General features: G+C 38.3%; 1 protein-coding gene across 1 annotated transcript in view; it reads left to right on the top strand.

Annotated features, from left to right (window-relative positions):
- LOC102835101 (chromosome unknown open reading frame, human C15orf41) overlaps positions 1 to 20,777 on the top strand; it is a 344,430-nt gene that overhangs the window by 192,178 nt on the left and 131,475 nt on the right. Inside the window, exons 6-8 of the mRNA XM_006831797.1 lie at positions 3,538 to 3,617; positions 3,972 to 4,021; positions 9,778 to 9,845. Coding sequence (XP_006831860.1) covers positions 3,538 to 3,617; positions 3,972 to 4,021; positions 9,778 to 9,845 — 198 coding nt within the window. The remainder of the gene's footprint in view (positions 1 to 3,537; positions 3,618 to 3,971; positions 4,022 to 9,777; positions 9,846 to 20,777) is intronic.

The following is a 20,777-nucleotide window of genomic DNA, read 5'->3' as shown; positions in this document are numbered from 1 at the left end:
ATCTTTACGGGAGTAGAAAGCCTCATCTTTCTCCCGCGGAGCGGCTGGTAGTTTCGAACCGCTGACCTTAAGGTTTGCAGCTCGATTCGTAACCACTACGCTACCAGAGCTCCTTATAGTCATGGAGATAGTAACTCTAAATACCAACAGAGAGGGAAGGCGTGCTCACATCAAGTATCAGTGCTATCCCCTCTGTACACAGGATAGATAGGGATGGGCAACTTAGACATTGTCTATCTAAAATGAGGTGACGATAAAGGCATGAAGTGACTGGTTTACAAGGTTTCAAGAGGGAGTTTAGTGTAAGAGTATGAGAGCGGGGGTGAGAAAGAGTCTCCACTGAATCATTTTCATCTTGTCTAGATGGGTTTGGTGAAAAGAGATGGGGATAAGATTCGTATGATTCAATAGTGAATAATTGTTATCATGACTAATTGCAATTGTCACAATTGTAAAGGTAGAAGTTTTGTAACAAAAGCAGGGGAGTGGCTAATCTTATAGTCCAGAAACCAAGGACCCTAGGACCCTCAAGGGAGTAGAGCACAAGCAGAACGCGGGACTTTATCCAGAGAAGCAACGATGCCAGAGATGGAGGCAGAGATGGGATCATGGAGAGTAGGAGCAGCTGAGGACTCTAGATTCATAGGAAGCGAGGGACTAAGAGCTGGTGGCCAGGAGGCAGACTTGCAGAATATGCCCTTTGGGGGTGTAAATTATTATATATGATTAATTTTTTTGTGTTTTATTTTAAAAAAGCTAAAGTAAAAAAAAAAGAGAAAGAGAGAGACAGTGACATCTCAGAAGACAGGTCTTGTGGTTTCTTTCTGAAAGGTCACAGCCTTGCTAGTTCTTGGGTCTAGAGCATACCTCAGTAGATGAAGAAAGGTTTCAGATGCTTAGTGTGTCTCCTTCAGGATGCACAGACTTCAGATCAGGAAAAACAGAGTATTTGCAAATAGAAAGTCTTCAGTGCTCATGTTACTTTTTCATATAGAAAACCATGAAAACTGAAAATGAAATATGTTCAGCTGTTTAGGAAATACATTCCTAAAAATAGTAAAGAATGTAAAAACTGTTTTTGTTCACTTGTCTTAAGAACCAGTGAATAAACAGAATTATTAATTGGGAGGAAAAAAATGTACACTAAAAGCATTATCAAAGAACAAGGCTTGGGAATTGATGAAATACCAATTGAAACCTTTCAACAAACTGATACAGCATCAGAAGCACTCGCTAATCCATGCAAAGAAACCTAAGAGTTACCTCACCAACTGATTAAAAGAGATCCAAATTTGTACCCAACCCAAAGAGAGGTGACACAATAGGATATGGAAATCATTAGATAATATTATCACATGCAAGTAAAATTTTGCTCAAGATAATAAAAATTGGCAGCAACAGTACATTGGCAGAGAGCTCCAAGAGGTTCAAGTCGGATTCACACAAGAATCTGGAAGGAGTGATATCCTTGCTGACATCAAATGTATCTTGACTGGGAGCAGAGAATATCCAAAAGATGTTTACATGTGCTTTATTGATTTTGCAAAAGCTTTGACAGTGTGGATCACGACAAGCTTTAGATAACATTACAAAGAATGAATATAATAGGACACCTGATTGTGCTCATGAGAAATCTGTACATAGACCAAGAAGCAGTCATTTGAACAGAACAGGGGGACACTGAATGGTTTAAAATCAGGAAAGATGTTTGCCAGGGTTGTATATTTTGACCATACTTATTCAATCTGTAATGCTCAAATAATCCGAGACACTGGATTATGTGAAGAAGAACATGGCAGCAGGATTGGAGGAAGACGACAACCTGCACTATGCAGATGATACAACCTTGCTTGCTGAAAGTGAAGATAACTTACAATACTTATTGATGCAGACCAAAGACCACAGCCTTCAATATGGATTGCACCTCAGTGTAAAGAAAACAAAAATCTTCACCAGTAAATGACATCATGATAAATGGAGAACAAATTGAAGTTGTCAAAGACTTCATTTTGCTTGGACACACAATCAACACTCATGAAAGCAGAAGTCAAGAAATCAAATAACGGATGTATTAGGCAAATCTGTTGAACAAGACTTCTTAAAGTGTACAAGGGCAAAGATGTCAGTTTGAGTACTAAGGTACACCTGACCAAACCATAGTATTTTCACTAGTTCCATATGCATGTGAAAGTTGGACAATGAATAAGCAAGAATGTAGAAAAATTGATGCATTTGAATTATGGTGTTGGAGAATAGTATTAAAACTACTAAGGACTGTGAGAAGAACAAACAAATCTTGGTTGGAACAAGTACAGCCAGAATGCTCCTTAGAAGCAAGTATGGTGAAACTTTGTCTCTCTTACTTTGGATATATTATCAGGAGGACACCATGCTTGGTAAAGTGGATGGTCATCAAAAAGGAGAAAGACCCTCAGCAAGATGGACTGGCACAGTGGCAATGGGTTCGAGCCTAACAACAATTGTGAGCATGGCACTGGAGCGGGCAGTGTTTTGTTTTGTTGTGCACAGGGTCACCATGAGTTGGAACTCACTTGATGGCACCTAACAGCAACATGCATTGCCTTGGCTACCACCTGCCTACATGACACACAAGCCAAGATCTCCTGCTTTTGGGTGTTATCTAATGTTCTAGTTGAGTGCCAAGAAGTCGGTTCTGTATAGGGTTTCCGAGTAACAGGACTGGGTGCGTTTGAATCTCCGACCATGTGGTTGGTTCTTACCCAACAACACCACACCAGAACTTTATTATCTGATATAGCATTCCTCATTAGAAACCTCTCTTTGGTTCCCTACTTCTAGATTCGTTTCTTGGGCAAAGGTCAGCTTAATTTTACAGCAGATGTTATGAGGCATGTTTTGGGAGAAAACTGCATACATATGGGGAGGCTTCCTAATGTTCATGGAAAAATTGCATTGCATTATATTTTAATCCTGTTTTCCCACAATATTTTTTCATATTTATTTTCTTATTTTGCTCCATTGTCAGTGAGTTAACTTTCCTCACCTGTCAAATGGTATAACATTTCATGGCATTGATGGGATTATTTTGGAAAGGTCTAGAATTCAGAGATGCTTTCTTGGCTGAAAACGATTTTTATTGACATCATTGAAGTCTTTGAATATGACCTGCCATCATAGAGCTCTCCATGTACATATGCCTAGTTAGGAAAATACCTACCTGAAATAGGGAAATATTTTCTTTTCTGATTGTTTCTGTTGTGGTTTTCCAAAGCTTATTTATCTTCAAAAAGACATATGCTTTAGGTCTGTACTTGTTAATTTACCTTGGAAAAATTAGGTCATCATCAAATCTGGCAATGTGGCTTATACACTTGGCAAATGGTCTAATTAAAAGCGTCCCCTAGGAAAAAAAAAATGAAGGGGGAAAGAAAAAGATTAGTATCAGTACTGTTTTCCTTGTCATGATTTGTGTATATATAGGTATATGTCACTTCTCGTGTTGCCATTAAAAGTATGCTGACTGTCTGCTAATAGTTCATCTCTTTTCTTCCACAGCCTCGAAGTCTGTTATAAATAGTATGCTGCGGGACCCTTCTCAGATTCCAGATGGAGTTCTAGCAAATCAGGTCTATCAGGTATTAATCACAGCTGTGTCTTTTCAGTGGCGATGCTCTTATCTGCCTAGCAGAGTAAAGGATTTTAAACCTCATTTAATTACTGTCATCATAAACTATCACTGAGGTCAGGGTGCACCATAAATGGCAATGCAATATTTGCGAGAAGAGCATTTCACTTTTTAATAGCTTGCTTTTATAGTGAATAAAAAGCATGCAATTTTTGTTTTCTGTGATTAAATCTGAAGAGCCTTTTGATAGCTCTTTTTTTTTTTTTTTTTGGAAGAAAAGTAATTATTGCTTTTAGGATACTGGTTAACTATAATAGTTTTTATAGTCACCTCAGCCCATATCCCTTCTCTTATTTGTCTGCAGTGCATTGTGAACGACTGCTGTTATGGACCACTGGTGGACTGCATCAAACAGTATCCTTTCCCATAAAATTTTAGGTGCACAGTTGACGAGCTTAGACTCAGTAGAAGAGATGTGTCTAGCTTTAACCTGACATAAAGTTCTGCTTCACAAAGCACATTTCATACCCTTCTATTTTACATTCAATCAACTGGGGGGTCACTGCAGACCATTCTTTTCTACCGTTTAAGAAAAATCAGATGGGCCCCGGGAAGATGTCAGTTCAGCAGGTGCACACTCACCTGCTTATTTCAAAGTGTGTGGTTTTCAATGAGTTTAAAGGTAGAGAGTCATTAGGCACGTAACACGCTGTCTTGGATTGTATTTTACCATTCCAATGAACATTTAAAAAAATATAGTAAAGCTCCATTTTAAATGAGCCCAGTTCGCCTGAGTTTACTAGAATGAATTTTGAGTCTGGAGTTAAAGGTGATGGTGTGATTAAAATGCCAACAAAGACCACCACAATTTAAAGGGCAGTAGTTTCTTACCGCTTAGATGCTGATTAAAATCTGAGCTGTCATTTGGATTCCTAATAAACATTTTTTAGAGAAACCTTGCTAATTTTTCCCTCTGGACTAAATTCACTGTGAAAACAGATGGCCATTTTTCATTAAAGACATTTTTTATACTTAGAAATTATTCTTCATTATTTAAAGAGTTAATGCATACTTCTTAAAAGAGAATTTGAATGAATGCTAACACCATATAAAGTAGGACATTGTTGTTCTTTTTAAGTGCCATCAAGTTGGTTCTGTATAGGATTTCCGAGGGGCAGCTTGTGGGTTTGAACTGCTGGCCTTGCGGTTCACAATATTAATGAATTTCGTAGTCTTGTAGTAACACTTACTATTTTGATAATCCTTGACTAAAAATGCTATTTGAATAGCTAATAATCTGACATTTTTATGAAGATTATATCCATATTGTAGGAGATGATGAGGCTTTCTGCTCCCATAAAGATTTAAAGCTTCAGAAACCTACATAGGGTCGCAATGAGTTGGAATCGACTCCGCAGGACTTAACAACAACATGTCTGTATCAGCCTATGACTCTCAGTCTTATCAGTAATGTACACATGCTTCTGCTATTTCAGTTTTTGCTGGCATGGAAGGTACTGTGACCAGCTGTGCCTCAGTGAGACTCTTGGTTGGAAGCCCTTGCTAGCTAAGTGTTTGTGCACGTTTGTGTCTTTGTATTTATTTCCAACCATGTTTCACAAAAACTTTCAGTTAACAAAATATGTGTAATGAAGATTTCTCGTTTTCTCTTTCACAAATTAAGGTACCCTTTGAAATACAATCTTTTATTTGCACTCTCATAAGAATACTTAGTACTTAAGAACATGACAGGGGGCAGGGGGGGACTTCAAATAACATTTGTGGAAAATTCCATTGTTTTTTAATTCCATTTTCCATAAACTTTTTCAAGCCCCCTCATAGACTTACTCTCCAAATCTTTCCCCTAGTCTAGTTTAATAAGTTTAATAAGCTCATCTTTCTGCAATTCCAAAGCAAAACCATCCTTTACTTTTCAGTATAAAATTAATGGTAAGTATTAGAAATTATAGAAATTCCAACCTCATGTGGTAAACTTTAGCTGAAAGACTAACACCACCTGAGAGTATCTGGGGCTGAATTTTATGTTAATTTTAAAACACATAAAATACTTAAAGATCAACTTAAAGTTAAGGCTTTAAAAGCATAATGTCTTTTGAAGGATTGCGTATCGATTTTAAATATAACTATCTGATTATGTATGCATGGACTAAAGTATGAAGTCAACTGCTTTGTAAATGCCAGGAGGCTATTTTTCAGTAATAGTTGAGATGCTTACGGGAAACTAGACTGCTGTATTGCTGGTGAAGAAAATGGCTTGTGAGGTTATTTACAAGTTTTGCCCCATGGTCACTGCCATACATCAATAATCGGTATTATTATAGACAAAGTCTAAGTGTTTCTGCTTATAGCACATTATAAATTCTGTTTGGAATATTGTCCTCACTTTTTTTTGCCATCCGTCACTTTCCTTTTTTGGCTGTGTTATTGCCAGTAGATTCTAATGTACTACATTATTTCAATTGATAAAGATAATGATATATGTCTATAAATTGCATTCGCAGTTCCATGATGCCTATTGCTAGTAAAATTACTTTTTTAATAAGCTTTATTTTCTAGAACCTCTATTTTATATACGCTTGTATCAAACAAAGCATTATCAAGAAGTATTTCTTTCTGAAATTTCAAATTGGCGATTGGTTTTACCATGCACTATAACACAGGCCAGGAAGTTCACAGATAAACTCATTTCTCTTTGCATTGAAGTAGTAACAGTTTTCCATAAAGCAAAGACACTTGCATAGATGTTTGCTACGCTGATCAACAGGCTACAGTAATTCATAGAACTTGTATAAATTATTTTTACACTGAATCAAAAAGATTTCTTTCCCATGCGAGTGGAAATGGTGCTTGTATGTTGCCCTCATAGTTTGGTACTGTGTACATTGCATATGCTCAATAAATAACATCATTTGGCCAAAAGAAAGCATGCAGTAAACAAGAGAGTTGTAAGACCTTTTTATGCCATTATGAAAATATTCCGTGTAGACATTTGTATAGGGAGAATAGAGTATAAATTGGTCATTTACTCATGTTGTTTTATTGTTAAGTGCCGGCGAGTCAGTTCCGACCCATAGCAAACCTGTGTAGGGTTTCCAAGGAGCGGCTGGTGAGCTCAAACCACCAACCGTGCAGTTCGAATGGACCTGGCAGTCAAGTGCATTAACCCACAGCGCCACACCAGGACTCCTTATTTACTAGTTGGGCTCCACAAAGAACACAGTAGCAGTGGACACCTAAGCTGTCATTACCATTTCTTGGCCTTGCCTATGTAGCCACGTCCATCCTGCCACAGGTCAGATGCACTGATATACAGACTGTGTGAGAAACCAAGCAGCCTCAGTTTTTCAAAGTTTGACTCTATGACACGAGTGGTAGACAAAGACCTGAACAGAGAAGTGAGGAAAGAGGCAGGAGTGGTACAGGAAGCTTAAAATGCTGCGGGTTTCATTTCAGAACCATCAGTAACCTCAGTTTCATGATTCAACATTTTAGATGTAAATAATTTACAACAATAAAAGTGAGAGCACATTTATGTGGCATGGAAGTAAATAATTTAGTTCAAAAATATGGGATGCCCTTGATAATGAGAGACCATTAAGAGTTAGTCATCAGATGTTTCCAATGGTCTCTGACAATGTGTAAAATTTTGTGACATGGCATAGGGACTTTCAGCCTTTCTTTGGGCAGCAGGCCTGAATGGCCACATTTCTTCAAATATAAGATTTAAAAGAGACTAACCTTTGCATTGATTTTGTTGTTGTTAAGTGCCCTCAAGTCGGTTCTGACTCATAGCGACCCTGTATAGGGTTTCCGAGGAGCTGCTGGTAAGTTTGAACTGCCAGCCTTGCAGTTTACACTGACCTTGAGGTCGAGTGCGTATCCTATAAAGGGTAAAATAATTCTCTAGGAGTTCTTAGCAAATGACATATAGTTTTCTTTTATTTAAGTTGAGCTTTTGCAGTGCATAATAAGAATTAAAGAATCTTCATTAAACCAGGTTGACAATATCAGTGAAATGTAGAATTAAGGTAACTATTCAAATAATTATTACCAAATGCTTTTGACAGACTTGAAGTACGAGAGTAAGATAGCACTCCTTTTCAGACTTTGCAGAATCCCATCGCTCTGGATAATAGACCAGAATTCAAGATCCTGCTCCTCATCCCATCATGGACTCATCAGGGGACCTTTAGCAAGCTCCTCAGCCTCCCTGAGCCTCATTTACCATGAGTCTAAAAATGCCTAAAGTGGAGTACTGTTGTTGAGCTATAGTATAAGCCGTTGCTAACCACAAGGTTGCCAGTTCAAATCCTCAGAAACTGCATACTGGGTCACTATGAATCAGAACTGACTCGATGGCCCTTAACAACAACAACAGCTCATTTGGTGGTTGGGAGGATTAAGATGATACCTTAATGAAACACAAAGATGTCTTTAGTGCATGCCAATTACTAAATTGTTGTTAAGTGCTGTCGAGTCAGTTCCAACTCATCGTGACCCTGTACAGGGTTTCCAAGGAGCATCTGGTGGGTTTGAACTGTTGACCTTGTGGTTCAAATCCAGTGCAGATCCTACAGTGCCACACCAGGAGTCCATTTAACAAATAGGTGTTATTATTAAGTATTATTGCATGCTTTAATGCTTTTAGAGAAGCTAAATGGGAGTCCTGTTGTAGCACTGGAGGAACAGCACTGGACTGCAAGGTCAGTTTGAACCACAAGTTCGGTGGTTCCAACTCATCAGCTACTCCTCAGAAACCCTCTACAGGGTCTCTATGAGTCCGAACCAACTTGACAGCACTTATCAGCAATAATAACATATGGAAGTCCTAAACATAGGCTTTGCAGAGATTTCTGAACTTGTCTTCTGCTCAGCCACACATTAACAGTATGGAACTTGGGCAGGTTCCTTAAACCACTCTGTGCTTTAGTTTTCTCATCTATGAAAAAAAGATAAATTTTGAGGATGAAATATATATGATAAAGTACTTAAAACAATGCACTTCATAAAGTTATATGTATGTATATGCATGTAGGAGTCCTGGTGTGGTGCTATGGGCTAATGCGCTAGACTGCAAAATCTTTTGAACCACAACGTCAGTGGTTCAAGCTCACTGACCACTCCTTGGAAACCCTATGCAGGGTCGCTATGGGTCAGAACGGACTCGACAGCACTTAACAAGAACAACAACATATGCATATAGCAGATATATGATATCTGTATACATATACATGTATACACATAAGAAAAAAGATCTTGAAACAATGTCACTACCCACAGCCCAGCCCACAGTTCTTGACCAAGATGCCTTTCCTCCTGATTGCATATAATTCTCAACAAGCTCAATTTGACTTTCCACATTACAGATCGCAAAACAGTATACTGCAAGTGAAGTAGCAGAACTGCTAAATGTTGACTGTGAACAAGTGTGCATTCACAGCCTTAGAATTAGAAAAAGATTTACAGAACTTTGTAAGATTTAAAACTATTTTAGGGCAAAGACTAGATGGTCTTCATTGCTGTACATAGTAATTGCTTCACAAATATATACTAAGTTGAGTTGGGCATCCAACAGACAGCTGCTAACCAAAATGTTGGCGGTTTCTTCAGAGGCACCACGGACAAGAGTCCTAGCAATCTACTTCCAAAAAAACTAGCCATTGAAAGACTATGAAACACAGTCCTACTGTGACAAATACAAAGTCACCGTCCGTCAGTATAGAAGGCAGCGGGTTAAGTTGAATTGAGGGATTTTTTTTTTTTTTAACACAGCACAGTTGTTGTGTTGTTGTGACGTGCCGTCATGTCAGTTCCGACCCATAGCGACCGTGTATAGGGTTTCCGAGAACACAGCACAGTAAGAAATGTTTAAAATGACATCCTTCTTTTCAGAAGAAGTTAAAGTACTTATCCATTTACAAATATCCATTTACCCAAATCCATGAAACCATTAAAGAAAAAGTCCACTGCATCATTTAAACAAGGGATGTGTATAAAAATCTCATTCCTCAGAGATGTAGATGAAAAGTGGACATGGTTGCTGTTAAGTACCTCAGTTTTCCATTTCATCTTGAAGTGTAGATCTGGAGTTGATAGCATTTTCCTTTTGGTATAATTCTGTGTTACCTACCTTAACTAAAACTTCTTAGTGCCATCGGTCATGAGCATGAAGTCCTGCTGAGAGACTTGCTTCTAGAGAAAAACCTGTCCTTCTTAGGTAAGTATGCTCACCTCTTCTCTAGCTTTAGAAATCTCCATGAATGCTTAACCATATATATATTTTTTTAAATTTTTCTGCTTGCAGTTATTATGTACTAAAGGAAGAGCGAACGATGATTGATGCTGTGTGTGTTCTTTCTTATTGATTTAGAACTGAGCAGGAGCTCAGTTACCTAATCCCCTATATATACAGGCTTGCAATTAATATTTTATAGAATAAGTGGCTGAAAAAATGCTTTAATATCTGTTGTAGTATTACTTTTGGTGTCATGAGATATGAACCATAATCTAGGGCTTATGAAAGAAAGAAACATAAATATTATCTGTAAAATGTTTTATATATTAAAAAGAAAGGTTAGAAAAATTTATGTTAGGGTATGTTTGGCTCATGTATTGAATGGGGTAGTGCTTTTATTTGAAAACACAATATTAAGCTTTTATTACTTTTTTGTCAAACATTAATTCTTGATAGAGACTTAGTTTGATTTTTCTAAAAGTCTCTTATGAATGTATATGTTTACATTGCCAGTGTGGAAACTTACTACAGATTGATATTTCTTTTAACATCTCTTTAGCATTAGAAATTAAGACTTAAAGGACATACATTTTAATAACCAGGAAAACCATAAAACACTCTACAATAAATTCCTCTTCCCATTTTAAATGTGTTTATTTTGGTACTATGGGATACACTTTGGGCTGCTAACCACAGGGTTGGCAGTTCAAAGTCACTGGTGCTCCATGTGAGAAAGATGAAGCTGCTTCCATAAAGATTTTACAATCTTTGAAACCCTATATAGGGTTTCTGTGTGTTGGAATCAGCTTCATGGCAGTGGGTTTTTAAAAATACAAATCATTGTATTATTATGTTTTACGTGACTTCTATATATACCTGGGGAGCGCTGTGACTTAATGCATCAAATCATTGTATTATTATGTTTTACATGACTTCTATATATACCTGGGGAGCACTGTGAGTTAATGCATCAGACTGCTAAGTCGTTTGAATCTCAAGGTTGGTGGTTCAAGCTCACCAGTCACTCCTTGGAAACCCTATACAGGGTCGCTATTGGTTGGAATCGACTCGACAGCACTTAACAATAAGCACATATGTACCAGGAAGGTGCTCTGAGAGTGTAGTGGTTACGAATCCAGCTGTGAACCTTAAGGTCAGCAGTTCGAAACTACTAGCTGTTCCACGGGAGAAAGATGAGGCTTTCTGCTCTCATAAAGATTTACAACCTTGGAAACCCTGTACAGGGGTCGCTCTGAGTCGGAATCAACTCCACAGAACATAACCACCACCACCATATATACCTGGAGTCCCCGTGTAGTGCTGTGGGTTCATGCGCCAGACTGCAAAGCCGTTTGAAATGCAAGGTCGGTGGTTAAGCTGACCAGCTACTCCTCGGAAACCCTATACAGGTTCGCTATGGGTTGGAACCGACTCGACAACACTTAACAACAACAACAACAAAATGTATACCTTATTCCTCACTCATCAACTAGCTTGTTATCTGACATTCACATTTACAGAACTTTTTATTTTTAATCTCTCCTTACTATTATGCTAATTAACGACATACTTCTGGCAGTAATGAATGTCGAGGTATGAGGCAAGAGTAATTCCGGCAGTGATGTGTCAACAGGGCCCTGCAGTGCTTCTCAGGGGCTGGGCAGTCATGTAATGATGAAATCTGGCAGTATGAAGTGATGTAGTCATCCTCTATTTTGTAATTTGATGTGATCATCTTCCATTTGTACATATGACCTCGTCTTTGGAACTTAACCATGTTAATAAACTAAGAGTGAGTATATAGAAATCACATATGTATATAGAGTCCCATGGAGTACTGATCTGGCCTGTAGAATAATCACTGAACTGCTAACTGCAAGGTTGATAGTTCCAACCCACTAGTCACTCCTTGGAAACCCTACACAGGGTCACTGTGAGTCGGAACTGACTCAAAGACACTTAGTAATAAAAAAAACATAATGTATAATATATTCTTCAGGATGGCAACGACAACAAAAATCAAAGAACATTGAATTATGCAATTTTGTCCCCAAATGGACAAATAATTGGCCAAGTAAAATCAAATACAGAGAAATTAAGGATTTTATGTCAAGTTTGGGGGGATGTTAAATATAGTTCTAGAGAAAGAATGTGTTCTAAATCTTCTTGTTCAATATGTTTTATTAATGATCTGGAGAACAGAGAAGAATGTGTTATTAGATTGCTGAAGTTGGGAAATATCATAAATATTATTCTCTAGGTGGTGTTGTGGGATAAGCACTTGACTACTAATCACGAGGTCAGTGGTTCAAACCCACTAGCCACTCCTTGGAAATCCTATACGGAGTTGCTGTGAGTCAGAAATGACTCGATGACATTTAATACAACAACAGGCAACACTGGAAAGTTGTTAAATTAGGCAAGTTGTCTCAAAATACTGAATTCCATTAATTACATTCGATTATGGAAAAGTTGTGGAAAGAATGTAAACTGGGAAGAAATTGCCTTTTAAAAGCCTAATCCAAATAGATTGTGAAGGAACTCAGAATCACCTGGAATGGATGATCCCCAGTGTAGTTGTGCTTCAGATACGGAGCTTATCGTATTGTGAATGATCTGACCACATTGAGCACCACTCAGATAGTGGCTAGTATGACATGGCCAAATATTTTGTTTTGTTTTATGTCATCAACTAAACCCTCAGATTTCCGGAGCTCCTTTGGCACCATCTGCCATCTACCTGAGTAAGCTCGACCTCATCTCTTTTCTTAGCCTACCTTTTCTCTGACTTCTTCCAGAAAACTAGCAGACCCAAGTGGGAGAAAGAGCAAAGGTACTAGGTAGTGTAAACGAATCATGCATGTAGCTGCTAACCAAAAGGTTGATAGTTCAAGTCCAACTCGAAGCACCTTGGAAAAAAGGACTGATAGTCTGCTTACCAATAAAATCAGCCACTGAAGAAAACCTTGCGGAGCACAGTTGTACTCTGGCACACAAGGGGTTGAATCAACTCCATGACAGTTGTTTTGATTTTTAAACTTGGTCCTATAGGTTCTTTACTCAATTAATTCTGGACACTGAGTATGTAAAACCTGACTGACCATACTTGACAAAGGTAATGTGGAAACTTGGGCAGGGAGTCATTACCACCTGCATGCAAGTACAGAAAGGGGACTTGAAATTCATGGGCCCCATCTATTCCTGTGTTATGGGATTGCGAGGAAATTATTTTAATGTTCCCAAAGACGGTAGTGTGACTGCTCTTTAAAAATAAACTAGTTCTAGGAAGATTTGCTGACTCTATACACGCACAGTTATATATTGAAAAGTTTCCTCAATGACATGAAAAAGTTGTTCATTTTATGATTATTAAGTGTGTTAATGTGATGCTGTATTATTATAACCATATATATATATGGTTAAAACATGGAAATTCAAGGCTTTGTATGAAATATTATGGTGGTGTTTTTCCTTTACCTTGTTAAGTATCCCTTTACAATGATCAATTAGATCTAAATTCTGTGCCAGGCAGATTTAAATAGAACATCATTTTAAATCCAACAATGACAACATACTGATTTAAAAAATAGACCACTTATCTTACTATTTCTTGTTTGTATATATACACAGTACAGTTTGAGTTTTGTGATGAGCCACTGCAAGCATGTTTGTTTTTTTCTGATTCCCTTATTGTTGTTGTTGTTAAGTGCCGTTGAGTCGATTCCAACCCATAGAAATCCTGTATAGGGTTTCCAAGGAGCAGCTGGTGAGATTGAACCACCAACCTTGCAGTTCAGACGACTTTGCAGTCTGGAGCATTAGCCCACAGTGCCACACCAGGACTCCCGATTCTCTTATAGGCAGATGTAAAAGTCCTCTCTTTCTGCTGGTTCCAAACCTCGACAGCTTTGAAAAGCATTTTTCTTGTTTCTCTACTGCTGCTTCTGCTACTGAGTGCCATGGAGTTGGTTCTGCTTCACAGTAACTCTACTTAGGGTTTATAGGCTATAAATCTTTAACGGAACAGAACGCTTCACCTTTTTCCCATGAAGCAGCTAGTGGTTTTGAACTGCTGACTCTGCAGTTAACAGCTCACCACATAACCCATTACATTACCAGAACTCCTTGTTTATGTATGAACCCTTCTTAAGTGAACAATTGTGGATTTTCTAGAAATTTTTATCCCATTCTAAACATTCAACCCATTGTGCTTCATGTTAAAACATGTGTTTTATCTGACATCTTCTGACAGTACAAAGAAAAAAAATCAAAATAAATCACCGTTTTCCTACCCCTAATGCCTTCTGGTATGGCGCTGTGGGTTAATGTGCCAGACTGCAAAGCCGTTTGAACTGCAAGGTTGGCGGTTCAAGCTCACCAGCTGCTCCTTGGAAACCCTATACAGGGTCTCTATGGGTCAGAACTGACTCAGTGGCACTTAACAACAACAACAATGCTTTCTTGGGGTCCTGTTGTGGCACTGTAGAATAAGCACTGAACTACTAACAGCAAGGTCTGCAGTTCCTATCCATCAGCTGCTCCTCAGAAACCCTAAACAGGATCACTATGATTCAGAATCAACACCACAACACATAACAACAACAACCCCACTGTCTTCTTGAATTTCCTCGATTCATGTGGCACAAGATTTAATCAGGTATTGTGTCTTTCATCTGTGCCATTGAGTTGACTCCAATTCATAGTGACCCTTACAGCAGACAGACTAGAACTGTCACATAAGTTTCCTAGGCTGTAATCTTTACCAGAGTATATCAACAGACCTTTTCTCCTGTGAAGTGGCTGGTGGGTTCAAACTGCTGACCTTTTGATTATCATAAAAGCGCTTTAACCACTGTGCTACCAAAGCTCCTATCAGGCACTGCACAGTCAAACCAACAAATCCCACTGCCGTGGAGTTGATGGCAATCGGACACTGTAGAAAAGAGGGAAAGAGCAGAGCCTATATTATTGACATTTGGGATTTGCTCATATGTGTTTATCCTGTCTTGTAAACTTGTTTTGTATTTTTGCAGATTGTTGTTGTATTAAGACAAGTCACACGTTGAATAACTGAGTGGTTTCTGCAACTGAAAAATATTTTTCATCCATATATTTATAAGTGAGGTGTACCAAGTCAGATGAAGTCCCTGCTTTCGTAGAATTATTGTCTAGAGGACGCACAGCTATGGACAAATACCTTTCAAAAAGGCAGATTTGAAAGAGTCATTGTAATTCTTTCATTTATTATTCATTCATTCTTTAAAACTAGCATTTGTCAAGTATGTTCTCTGTGCGCCAGGAACGATGCTAGTTAGTCACGCGACAGAGATGATTGTAAGTTGCCCTTCCCTCTGGATGCTCACAGCCATGCACATTTCATTGCCATATTCTTTCTGATGAGAATGAAAGTCTATTTTTAAGTAGATGCTCACTTGATTGTATTGAGAATGAAAATAAATGCATTCAAGGCTGTTATCATATCTTTATTAAATCTTTGAAAGTATAGATTTTAGTAAAAAGTCCGTTTCTCCTCTTCACAGATGAAGAAAATGTTGTCTCATGATCTACTTTTCCTGAAGTCTGATAGAAATGTTCACTCTTACTTACTCATCTGCTTCCCTTTCACTGGGACTTTCTTGCCACCACGTGTTTCTAAGATGGTCAGCTCTTTAAACTAGTCACTCTTTTGTTTTGGTTGGTTCCGCAGCAGACAGATATCTGTCTTTTAAGTATTTACTGCAGACAGACACAATTATTATTTATTTATTTTTAAAAGTTGGATCAAGCAGTTTAAGTACATATCAGTTGTTCTTTCCAAGGATAATTCATTTGGAATCAAAATATATGGAAGAGCGTTTAAAGTCTCAAAAATGTGAAGCATCTGCTGTGCCCACTCCCAGCCTTAGATGTTCAAAGTACTCGTCGGTTTAAATTGATCAGTAAGCATTGTGACCATCCTTGTCACTTCTCTTCTAAGGCTTCATTCTATCCTAATAGCAATGCATTAGAAAATTGATTCATCTGCTGATGAAGATGTTTTGATTCATATCTCTCAAGTGATTAATTAGACTATCATGCTACTTTCTCATTTTTTGTTGTTGTTTTATTTTGTTTTTGAGTATTGATCACACAGGCAAGGGAGGAAAAGAAAAGAATGATAGTAAAAATATGACAAGAATGTTTGCACTGTTAGGGAATCAATTTGAATGAGTTTATTCCAAAGACTGAGGCTAAGCCATTTGCCCACCATGGGTTGGTGTATCTCCAGGCCACAGGGATATTTATTAGTGACTTCCATAACCACTATCTAGTGTAAATTCTTGTTAAGTTTGCACTAATAAGAATGGCTGTGGAGATCATTTTATTTTTCCCAGTGAATGTAGCCCTGTTCGTAGAAGCTAACAATTATTTGGAGTGACACCTGAGAGGCATTTCCTTTATCCACCCTCCTCCCCTCAGTGTTTGGTCTTGGCTCATGACAATGACAAGCCCGCATATTTTACATGGGTGCATTTATGTATGACTCCGTGGGATTCCAGGAGGGTATCATCTGCAAATCCAGATAGGCTTAGTGAAGGATGTCCCTTGCTGTAAGAAATTAGGATCTTTGTTTCTAAGAGTGCATCTCCTCCTGCTGCTTTATAGCCCACCTGAAGCAGCAATGCTCTGCTGGGGAGGTGATTATGATGTGACAAACAGGGGATTATGACTTCAGGTGAAGAATAGGCAGCAGGAGCTGATGAGTTGGAGAGGACTAAGACTGTGTTTACATGCAGATGTTAGCAAGAGAATAAGAAACTAGAAATAAAACATATGATTATATAGTCTAAAGGGAGCTGAGAAGATTGAGTGTTCCAGAAGACATCGACTATCTAAAATCTTATGTCTGAAGGTTAAAAATAAGATGCCATTTTCAGAGTAATGGGAGCATCATATTGAAGAGGGGAGCATATGGAGAATTCAGGTTCTGTTCACCCCTTACTGGAGAAATGTTCATGACTGACAGAGTGTCTTACTATTGTCACCAGTATTGAATGTGCCTGGGACCAAGACTTGAACCATAGAAGGTGTATGTGACATGCTCTTTGTAGCTTCATAGAAAGGTTACCCTGTCCATTTAGGGTGATAGTCATCTTACTCAGTGCCTAAAGCCCTTTTCTTGCCATTCATCGAATTAGATAATAAACGTTTGTGGATCATCTACTTTGCTGGTCATTGATGGTGTATTGGAACTGTTTTGATTATAAGAGGCCAAAATCCAATTCAAACTATATTACACACATACAAAAAAGAATAATTTATTGGTTCAGACATGCACCTAGGAAGTCCAAATAAAAAAGAACTAATTTTCTGGTTTATCCAGAATCCAGAAGATAAAACACCATCAGTATTCCCCTCTTCTCCAACTTTTCTCTGAGTTGGCTTCATTCTTACAAAACATAGATGATCACTGCAAGTTGATGGTTTATTTAATCCTTTGTTGTTGTTGTTAAGTGCCATCAAGTCGGTTCCGACCCATAGCGACCCAGTACAGGGTTTCCAAGGGGTGTAAATCTTTACGGGAGTGGAAAGCCTCATCTTTCTCCCACGGAGCAGCTGGTAGTTTCGAACCGCTGACCTTAAGGTTCGCAGCCCGATTCGTAACCACTACGCTACCAGAGCTCCTTATTTAATCCTTAGAGTTCTCAATTCCAGAGCAAAATTTGTGGTTCTCTTTCATCCCATAGCAAATCTCAAAAAGGATTCTGAGAGTCTGGTGTGGGTCATGTGCACCTCTGTGGTTGAATAAGTAGGGGTCACATTGGGGGTGACTGACTACTTCACCAGAATCATTGTGAGAAGGAAATATGTTGACAATGGAATTTTTGTTGTTGTTAAGTGCCATCGAGTTGATTCTGGCCCATAGCCTCGCTGTATTGGGTTTCCGAGGAGCAGCTGGTGAGCTTGAACTGCCAACCTTGCAGTTCAAATGGTTTGCAACCTGGCACATTAACCCACGGCGCCACACCAGGACTCCAACAATGGAATGTTGTTGTTGTTAAGTACTGTCGAGTCGATTCCAACCCATAGCGACTCTGTAGAGGGTTTACAAGGAGCAACTGGTAGGTGAGTTTGAACCACCAATCTTGCAGTTCAAATGACTTTGCAGTCTGATACATACAGTGCAGCAAATATAATATTTTACTTTCCCTGCAGAGAATTAATCACAGATTAGGGTTTTACTTCCCAAGACCAAAAGACATTGGGAGTTGAGTTGATTGGTCCTCTATGTATGTGTGTGTGTTGTTGTTGTTATTAAGTGCCATTAAATTGGTTCCGATTTAATGTGACCATGTATAGGGCTTCCAAACCCATAGTGACCATGTATATGGTTCCAACCCATAGTGACCATGTATAGGGCTTCCAAAGAACAGCTAGTGTGTTTGAACTGCCAACCTTGTGGATCAAACTAACCTTCTGGACCAGTGCATTATCCTGCAGTACCACACCAGGACTTGTGTATAAGAGATCCTTTTTATGTCCTTAGAAGCTGACAGTGTACTTCTCTCTGTTCACTGAGACTGATTCAGGGACAGCCCTGAAAAAAGGCTACAAGTAAAAGGAACTGACTCAAAGACTTACATTCAGCCATTCCTCAGAACTTTGAAGTTGGGAAGTACTTAGTGACTGCCCAGTCCCCTTGTTTTGTTCAGCTAGATCCCTCTCATCAATCTGCCCTGCCTGCTTTTCACTATGCTATACAAATTTGTACATCTCTTTTTATGGCATTAAGACCAAAAGGATATAGAGTTATTTGGTATAAAATACAGAATAGATTTACTTTTGTTGTTGATGTGCATTTTCACAGCTGCCAGTCTGTCAGAGGTACCTAACCTCCTTTACAAGGTCCCAGATTCTTGACCTCCCATTTGTTTCCTATCTAGAGGGCACTTCAGTTTTCACTAGTATTGTCCCCTAAAGACATAAGCAAAGGACAAGGTCACAGCAGTCAGTTGTATTCCTTATTAGTGGCTTGATAAGAGGCTTTTGGGGGGAAAAGTTGAAACTAATGACTGTAATGAAATTTTAGGTTCTCTAAAGATGTCATCTATCTGTACTATTGGTCTCACCATGAGATGTGTATCTGTTCAGTGTACCTTTTGCCATAGTTTATGTCTCATAATAACATCTGTTACTGAAACCTTTCTAATTTCTTGAATCATGTAAAAAAAGGCTGTGAAACTTACTCATAGAAAACATGAAAACCTGGAGTACAAAGATCAGAGTTCCAAGTACTGAATGAGACAGTATTTAGGAAAATACAACACAGAATAACAAAATAGAGTAGAAAAGATATACAGTACTTTTTATTTATTTTGAGGTATGTCCTTCCCCCCCCCTTCCTACGTTGTGAAAATACAGTTTAAAAATATACATTTATTGTGTATTTTAATTTAGCATTTTAGAAACTTCTTGACAAAGATGTAGATTAAAAAGTCATGTCAGAATATTAATTTTAATTTCCAAATATTGTGAACTGAAATTTTGTATGACTTTTCTGGGGGTAACTGCATTTTTTAACGACTTTGAACAAAGCAAAACAAATAAAATTAAATTTCAAAAAGTCTCTTGGTAGCCTGCCTGCCCTCCTATAATTCTTAAGTATACATTAACTGTTTTCAGATGTGTTTTGTTCTCTGACTCAAAATCAGCTCTTTATTCTTGAAAAAAAAATTGTGTAATTAGGACTTAATCGCTTTGGATATTTTAGGTATTTGGAAAAGAGGGTAATTTAAAAAGGCCAGAGAAATTAACTTTCACAGTGCTCTTTACGCATGTCTAATTCCTTTTTTAAAAAACCCTCTAAAGGCAGGCATGGCAACTTAAAACACCCACGAAAACCTGGGTTGCTATCTGTGGATGCAGTTTTATGGATTTTTGGTTAAATTGGAGAGCTGACCATGAGAATGCTGAGACACATGGAAATTCCAGAGTTCATGCTCCTCTTTAGGCAGGCATGATATATGTCATACTATACACATGGCCATTCACCTATCCTGTGCTTTGAGGTCTTCTAGGAGTGGAAAAAAAAACCCACGAAACACACACGATTTTTCCTACCACTTCATAGCTCTTCAAACCAAACCCAAACAAACTCAGTACCATTCAGTTTATTCTGACTCTTTGTGACCCTATGTGGAAGAGTAGAACTGTCCTTCCCATAGGGTTCCCAAGGCTGTCAGTCTTTACAGAAGCAGACTGCCGCATCTCTCGTACATAGCTCCTAGGGGTTTGAACTACCAGCTTTCACATAGCAGCTGACCAGCTAACCACTACACTACCAGGACTCCTGTCTTTAATATATGCATCATCAACTTTAAATATTTGCCATAGTTACAATGTACCAGGATGAACTGGCCTTGGTTGACATGGGCTCTTCTGTATTTCTAGCTCACTGAAAAGTCAGCCTAAATGAGTCACTTAACTTCTCTAGACTATATTTATTGTGTAAATTGTGGCACTGTTGGGTAAGCACTGAACTGCTAACCGCAAGGGCCACAGTTCAAACCCACTAGCTGTCCCTTGGAAACCCTACACAGGGTGTCTGTGAGTCAGAACCAACTCAAGGGTACTTAACAGCAACAAAGTCTAAAACCTCTACTAGCTCAGACACACTGTATTTCCTGTGGCAAGCAGTATCTACACAGTTCTTATTTTCTGGATATAAAGGCTATCAACTCCACTTTTAAGCTAGAATATACTTAATACAGTAAGTTTTATAATGAACACTTGATCTATGATATTAACCATCTTAAAAGTTATGAAATATATTGTTGTTATGTCTTTAATTGAAAGTTAAAACAAAAGAACCTAATATCTGCTATATTAACAAAATAAGATACTAGAGCTTTGGTAGCATAGTGGTTACGAATC

The sequence above is a fragment of the Chrysochloris asiatica genome, unplaced genomic scaffold (assembly GCF_000296735.1).
Source record: "Chrysochloris asiatica unplaced genomic scaffold, ChrAsi1.0 scaffold00004, whole genome shotgun sequence".
Classification (NCBI taxonomy): domain Eukaryota; kingdom Metazoa; phylum Chordata; class Mammalia; order Afrosoricida; family Chrysochloridae; genus Chrysochloris; species Chrysochloris asiatica.
Note: the sequence above shows the minus strand (reverse complement) of the source record. Positions and strands in the feature narration are given on the sequence as shown.